Source organism: Gadus chalcogrammus, chromosome 7 (assembly GCF_026213295.1).
Source record: "Gadus chalcogrammus isolate NIFS_2021 chromosome 7, NIFS_Gcha_1.0, whole genome shotgun sequence".
NCBI classification, from domain to species: Eukaryota; Metazoa; Chordata; class Actinopteri; order Gadiformes; family Gadidae; genus Gadus; species Gadus chalcogrammus.
Window position 1 is genome coordinate 12,461,771 of NC_079418.1, and position 7,812 is coordinate 12,469,582.

Genomic DNA, 7,812 nt, shown 5'->3' on the forward strand with positions numbered 1-7,812 from the left:
TCACATGGGTCTAAGGTCGCGAGGTTGACCTCCCCAAGTGTTGGGAACCTGTCTGAGATCTGTCTGCCCAGGTCCACACAGGCTGCACGACACAGGAATATATGGTCTGAGGTGTCAGTCACGTACGCGATCTGGCGCATCTCCAATCTTCGGGCGTCGCTGCTGTTACCAGCGAACCTGACGACGGCGGCCCCGAGAATCTGTATGCCTTCATTATTTGCGGCCTTCATGGTCATGGATACGGGAATGAGGTCGTCTGTGCTCAGGCCCATCTGTTCCGCGACCTTGACGCTGATCAGGCAGCTCTGGCACCCCGTGTCAGCCATGGCAGGCAGGGTCACAGTGTGGGTGCGTTTCCGGAGGTCGAGGCCCAGTGCTTTGTAATCCTCGTTTTCAGTGGTGAGTGTGAGGTGGATGTATGGCTGTGAGTTGGACAGGCGCTTCATCCACTTGTCACACATGTCATCATACAGGTGGTGAGCGAGGGGGGGTTAGCGTACCATGTCGGTCTGCTATGCCGCGGGCGATCACATCGCGCAATATTTCCTCTGTGAAGACGTTGACTTGGTCACACCCCTCCTTAGTGCATGTCATTTCATATTTACACGTGCCTGCCTGCCCTTTTAAGTTAGCATGAAATTATCGGATGGGCTCTTCGTGTGAGGTCTTTTCTCAGATCCTCCACACAGTACTTAGTGCCCCTCTTGTACTCACCCCAGCGGGTTAGGAAGTATGACCAGGTCTCGGCTGTTCCAGCCAACGCTATGGACGGGCGCCTGAGTTTCTCCATTTTGGCATTTGCGTGTGGTTCCCTGGGGGCTGCAGCTTGTGTGGTCGCGTGTATGTTCAGCATGGCCACCACCACTGCTGCTTCTGCATGTGTAGCCACATAGTCACACTCCTCGATAGGGCAAGGCACATCCATCCTTGGTCTCACAGTTTTGTATTTTCGTTTCTTTGTTTTCGATGATGCGCTCGTATATCCAGGTTCCCGGGCAACGTTACTTGTAAATACACTCGCGGTCCACTCACTCGTTTGATTTCTTTCGCGACGTCGGAGATGTCTGCTTGGCTTTATCCAGATGTTTCATTATAAATATGAACAAGTTTCCATTTGTTCACTTGCTTTAATGAATGATAGCAGTGAAATGACAATAATCAAACATGTCATGAGCAGCTAAAAGTGCTGGTAGGTTTACATCCAAATAGTGTCATTAACCTCCTGTTCTGTTATGTGCAACAACATAGAGGACCGTAGTGCAACAACATAGAGGACCGTAGTGCAATATTCCCTAGATACCAATTCCAGAAACATAATTATTTGGATATAAATGAATTCATTTATTGTTGGTTATTATGCACATAAAATACACCATAAGAAAAGAAAATGCCAACTTCACATTTAAGAAATACGGAACCCGTAAAGAGAAGAGAAAGTATCTCGTGAGCACGAGAAAGTATCATACGCAATATCACTGGCAGTGTGTGTGTGTGCGAAGAGAGTGAGTGGTCGCGTTAAGTTTAGTGAAGTGTAGGTCCAGACGCCGGTTGTGTGCAAGAATGAAGCAAGAGTATGGCGACACATTAGTATGGCACTAATGTGTCGCCATACCAATTGACTGACTTCTTTGTTTAGATTCCTTTAACTGTCATGCAGCCTATTCCACTTCACCCATATTGTATTGCAATTTAACTTTCTCTCTCCTCTGGCCAATTCTAAACTCTCCACGATGGTCTCTAATGGTTCCTTTTTATTAACTCACAATGTCAAAGTTTCCGATGTACACCAATAGTCTCATTCAATGTATACTTGGTAACTTTGCTGCCTGTATCATCCCATGATCATGCTCTTAAATTGATTCTAATATTTTATTGTCCGTAATTTCGAAAAAGCAAGTTATCCTTCACATTATTTACACATTTTAACAATAAAAAAGAAAGTGAATCAAAAGTTGGAAAGCATCTTTTATCATAATGAAAAAAAAGCTACAGCAGTCATTTCAACGAATAAAGGATAGAGGTGTCAATCAAAGCGTACTGTTGCCCTGTGTCAAAGCACCCCATTGTCTTTGTGCTTGAGCATGTGCCAACGCAAATTGCTAGGGTCCCTGAAGCTGGTGTTGCACTGCAGGCACCTTCAGCGCTTCTCCCCGGAGTGAGTCCTCATGTGGCTCTTCCGGTTGGAGCTTGTACTGAAGCGCTTCATGCAGTGGTCACATCCGTAGGGCTTCTCCCCGGAGTGAGTCCTCATGTGGATCCTCAGCTGGCCACTTGTCCTGAAGTGCTTCATGCATTGGTCACATCCGTAGGGCTTCTCCCCGGAGTGAGTCCTCATGTGGATCTTCAGGTGGCCCCTTGTCCTGAAGCGCTTCATGCATTGGTCGCACCAATGCATGAAGCACGGCCTCTCGCCGGTGCTACGCATGTGGATGGTCATCTTGGTATTGTCGGGAAAACCCTTGCCAAACAAGACACAGGCCCGGCCCTTGTGGCCGCCCTGATGCCCAGTCAGCTCCTCATGGTGGACCAGCCGCTTGCCATGCTCCCGGCTCTTGGCCGCGCGGTGGTCCGTGGACAGCGAGCTTAGGTCCTCCAGTTCGGACACGGTGAAGGGGGTGTCATGGCCGTCTGCAAGTGGGCCCTCTCCTTTTCCATGGACGCTCAGGATCCGCAGCTCCCCATTCTGACTGGACATGTTGGAGGAGCCAGAGGCCTCCACATGCAGACTATCCAAGGTGATGCTGCTGTGTGTGCTGCGGTCTCGAAAGTCATCGCAGTCTTCTGCAGAGGGAAAAACAAAGAAAGAGCGAAAGTGATTGTATTAATTCATTATTTGCACCAAGTGATACAGTATGTACTTTGTAAACACTTAAATTATATTTTGACATTCTATCTTTCATATCATTTTCTTCGTTGATTATGCCTTTTCCCTGTCCCATTGGGGGGGGTCAAGGTACAAATCCTCCAGCTGAGAACGCACCGCTACGTCTCGTCCTTTTAAGGATGTGGGGAGGTCATAAAGATACAACCCAGGTCATCTATTGTTTCCTATCACCTGTTTTACCAATACTGTACAGTAGTTATATTGGGAATCAGACCAGATCTCAGCATTCCTGACACCTGTCTGCCATAAAGAAGATGTAAATCAATCGACTATAAACAGAATAAGTAGTCCTTGTGTTTTAGCAGGGTTCTGGTCATGATGCGCTTTCAAAAGAGGACCAGGCTTTTTAGCGCTGGTAGAATCGAGTACATTCTCAGTTGATCCAGGTTGTTTTCTTGCATGGATGCAATGTGTATTACTTACCAACAGCGGCCATGCCTCCACCAATATCCTCTTCTTCCTTGATTAAAATAATGTCTGGGGTCCGCTGCTTTCCACATGAAGAAAGAAACACACAAGAAATATTCTTTCATTTGCACAGAAAAGTTTTCAATCCCCGCTAAAAAAAACATTGAATCATAAAGGTGTGTGCTTTCTATGGGTGTGTGCTGGAGTTGTAACAGAGGAAGCCTCTCTTTTGGATGGTGAATGAGAAGATGATTTCCAACCTTTCCAGTCAGCTCCTCGCGGTGGACCAGCTGCTCCAGGCTCTTGGCCACGCTGTGGTCCGCGGACAGCGAGTCAAGGGCCTCCAGTTCGGACGTGAAGAGGGTGTCATGGCTGTCCAGCGCCAGTGGGCCCTTCCCTTTTCCGTGGAAACTTAGGATCCTCAGCTCCTCGCTGTGACTGGACATGTGGGAGGAGCCAGGGGCGTCCACATGCAAAGTATCTGAGGTGGCGCCGTGCTGTGTGCTACGGTCTCCAAAGTCATCGCAATCTTCTACAGAAACGGAAAAAAAAGTTTCTATACATTATTTGTAAAAAAAAGGAGACTGAAACTGAACTATTTAAATGTATGTGTATGTAACATTGACACAGAGGGTTTAAATGTGTACTGCAAACAGATTCAGAGTTCTGGAAAGGTATGTCTCCTCCAGCCCCCTCCTCCTTCGACTCAAAGCTCAAGCAGGTGACCAGTTTGAGGACACTGAACGTACACCATGCAAAATGATATGGGCACAACATGACATTCAGAGCAAAAATTATTATATTTTGGAATTAACAAGCGACAACGCGTCATTACACTAACCCTTTCTGCATACACTAACCGTATAAGCTGATCAGCTAACATATATACGTTTTGAATTTATCGATGTTTGAGAATGATAAACCAGCTCATGTGGCGTCTGTCTTGAAACCCTTCTGGGCTCTTGGCGGTTTCGATCTTGCAAATCCCAAGTTTGACTTGTGTTTTATCATGGCTCTGGTCACGATGCTTTACAAAAGAGTACCAGGCTTTTTCTTTAGTGACTAGCAGTCAGCCTAGAATCTATGCTGTCTAGAATCTATGGGAGGTGTAAGATGAGGGGAATTTCCAACAGCCTTGTTTCTTTCAGGGGCTTTTGGCCTGATGATGATGAAGAATACATTACATCCAAGACCATTTAAAGGACAGGAAATTGGCATATTGTCTAATTATATTCAGAATGTGTTGTGAGGTAGCCTTTTCTCCAATATAAATCATTATTCATTGTTAAAGGTCCCATTACATGAAAATCTCACTTTATGAGGTTTTCTAACATAAATATGAGTTCCTCTAGCCTGCCTATGGTCCCTCAGTGGCTAAAACTTGCGTTTGGTGAAAAAACAGAGGCTCAAGCGTGCTGATTTGGAATGTCTTTATGTCGTCATAAAGCATCTAAGCTCCTCCCCTTACTCTGCCTGGCCCGCCCAGAGACGTTGGCCCGCCAATGAGACACGACCGTCCGAGTGCCACATGTGTGTGTGTGAATACACACACTGTAACGCAAATGTTTCTTGTCGGTTCTTTGACGTCTCTTGTATTTCCACAACGAGACAGTAGGGGTTCTGAGCCATGGTTGAGAAGGAATTGGGGGAAAAGGAACTTTGGCTTTGACTCGCTGAAGTACATGAACTGCGAAATGCCGCCGGTTGCCCGCTGCCGCTGCTGCCGCTGCTGCCGGCAGCGGGCAGCCGGCAGCAGGCAGCGCGCGGTTCAGCCTACTTCAGATTGATGTGAAAGTGGAAGACCCAGAGACGTCGCAGAACCCGACAAAGTCGTTTGTGATTCATAATATCGTCTGGAGGCGCACACAGCTTTTGGCCGTGATAATATGTTTATGATATAGATATCTATGTATTATATGATTTTATTTAGATATAGAGCTCCAGGACTGTAACGCAAGTGTTGTACACTTCCTTGTTATTTGGATAACTGTTCTGCTTTTGGTGTTATGGCGCATAACACGTCGGACTCTCGTCTCTGGTATTTCTACAACGAGACTCGTAGTGGGGGTTATCTCAGCCAAGGTTGAGAATTAATTGGGGGGAAGGAACTTTGGCTTTGACTCCCTCAAGAACATGAACCACGACATGGAGGAGAAAGGGATTGTTGGCGGCGAATGTCTCCCGCTTGAGCCCCGCTGAGGGAACAAGTGCTGTCCGGCAACAATCCCTTTCTCCTCCTTGTCGCGGTTCAGTCTACTTCACATTGATGTGGACGTGGAAAAACCAGGAACGTCGGAGAACCCAACGCGGTTGTTTGAGATTCATAATATCGGCTCACACAGCTTTTGGCCGTGATAATATATATTATATGATATAGATATCGATGTAGGCTATATGATAATATTTAGGTATAGAGCTCCAGGACTCCTGTGTGTTCTAGAATATTTACAGAACACGGCTAAAGGCTGTGTGCGCCTCGCCATTGCAATACATCTACTGTAACAGCGCATGGTACCGTGGCTGCAAGCTGCTCAGGGCCACACCCCCACCCTCCTCCTTGACCCGCCTCGCTCCTCCTCATTTGCATTATAGCTACACACACCAAAACAGCCCATTTGGGGGAAGCTCAATGTGCGACTGGCTCGGAATGGCTGTAACTCACCACGGCTGAATTTCAGGAACGTCTTGGACTTTGAATACTGTGTTAGTTGCCCCCTAATACCTATATTAAAGAATACATAAAATAGCATGTCATCATGGGACCTTTAATTTTGAATCATGATTATTATCAGGGCTCTCAAGTCTCTGGGTTTCCCGTACGTAGGGTAACCAGACTTCCTCTTTTGCCCGGACATGCCCTATTTTTGAGACACTTTTAAAATCGTCCGGGATTTTATTGAAGCCTCATACATGTTCACATTGAATTTCCGTTGCGTTCCTCTGGGTCGTTCACAAACTAGCTAGGCTATGCCCTCCCCTACTCAGTTCTGTTCGCTTTGCATTGGTGAAAGTGAGTAGGGGGAGTGGTTAAGTAGAGCCTTCAGATTGGAAGGTTTGACTTACTTAGGTACCGTCATGTTTTGTATTTTTTCTTTTTTACCATTATTGTTTTATATTATAGGGACAAACATTAACACATTTCTCCTACAAGGGATTGATAGAGTTCTATCTATTAAACTGAAAGAAACACTTTGCACACTTTACCACAGCATTGGCCTACTGAATGCCACAGATATATTTTAAGCATTGGACTGAATGCCACATAAATATATAATTATGTTTTTGCACGTTTGCAACGTTTAAAAGTTCAGGGGAAAGTATATGCCTCTACTGGTGTTGCTTTTGAGGCAGTGTTGTTTCTGAATATTGAATGTTAGTGTCAAGGGCCAATAATGCTTACTATGAGTATTATCAGGCCTATATACATCAGGCATAAACATTAATGGTGGAAAAGTAGAGAAACCACCTCTGGACACATTTGTATGCAGTCACATGTTAATATACCCCCCCCCCCCCCACGCCGACAAAATATCACTCTGAACTCAGTTGTTCAAAACTTGATAGCCCTGTATTGTAGTTGTTACAAATGTAACAACTAGTAATGGCCCCTCAACACTTGAACTTTCCCGTTCTCCACCTAGTAAAGCAAGGACTCAACTCACCAATTCCGAGTGATTTAGGCCGTGGTTTGCAGATGTTGGCTCGAGCCAGGGCGAAATGACTTGACGCTCGCGATGCGTCTGATCTCATTTGAAGCCGCAAAGAAAAAATCTCACTCCTCATCGCCTTTATCTTCGTCCTCAGCGCTTCGTTTTCTTTCATGCTCTGAGATATTTGTAAGTGAAGGGTAGTCGAGCCTTCTGAAAACAATTGGCTAATTTCAGATACGGCTGCCTTCCCAAGTACGTCCATTATGGACGAAAGCTGTTCTTCCAAAGTTGAGCCGCATGGTGACATGTTTATTAACATGTTTTACTCTAGTGTGGATAAAACAACCCACAATCTAATAGTCGAACAAAAGAAGAAAGGTCGAGAAGGACTAGGTTGGAAATAATAAGGCTTTATTACCACTTGCTAAAATAACAAAAACTCCGGGTTGGTTTGCAAATAACTCCTTAACAGTCAGGTATCGCTTCATATCCTCGATTATGTGGCTTCCCCCAACATGCACTTGGCCAATCACAACGCTCTCTACTGGCCTTGAAACTGGACAGCTCTTGTGTCTCCCACTCCCATCCCTATTTACTTAGCATACACTTATCTCCCCGCTGTGTATTCCCAGACATTTGAAAAGACACATCAACATTACAGTCAAAATAAGCTTACAGCTCAATCATCTTAATCATGACAGTGTAAAGAAATCACCCCTTAAACATTAGTTATATCCTTTGTGAGGGAGAGAAATAATCTGGGATTAAAATCCACTCATCACCTTGTTCATTAACCAGATTTTATACCGACATGAATTACAACATGTGTTTAAGGGATGAGCCTTGCATGAAATATTCAGTTTAAACAAT

General features: G+C 45.4%; 1 protein-coding gene across 5 annotated transcripts; it reads right to left on the bottom strand.

Moving 5' to 3' along the window:
* Nucleotides 1-780: 780 nt before the first annotated feature.
* Nucleotides 781-7,425, bottom strand: LOC130386635 (zinc finger protein 177-like). Of its 5 annotated transcripts, none has more exons than XM_056595651.1 (5): nt 6,955-7,425; nt 5,955-6,014; nt 3,553-3,824; nt 3,308-3,371; nt 781-2,781 (listed from the first exon to the last, which is right to left on the bottom strand). In XM_056595651.1, exons 1-5 carry the CDS (start codon nt 7,259-7,261, stop codon nt 2,138-2,140), a joined length of 1,347 nt encoding a protein of 448 aa, XP_056451626.1. In that variant the 5' UTR covers nt 7,262-7,425; the 3' UTR covers nt 781-2,137. The 5 variants fall into 5 exon arrangements, with proteins under 5 accessions (XP_056451626.1, XP_056451625.1, XP_056451628.1 ...); XM_056595650.1 differs by having other exon boundaries at nt 3,308-3,374; XM_056595653.1 differs by lacking the exon at nt 5,955-6,014 and having other exon boundaries at nt 3,308-3,374; nt 3,553-3,821.
* Nucleotides 7,426-7,812: the final 387 nt, after the last annotated feature.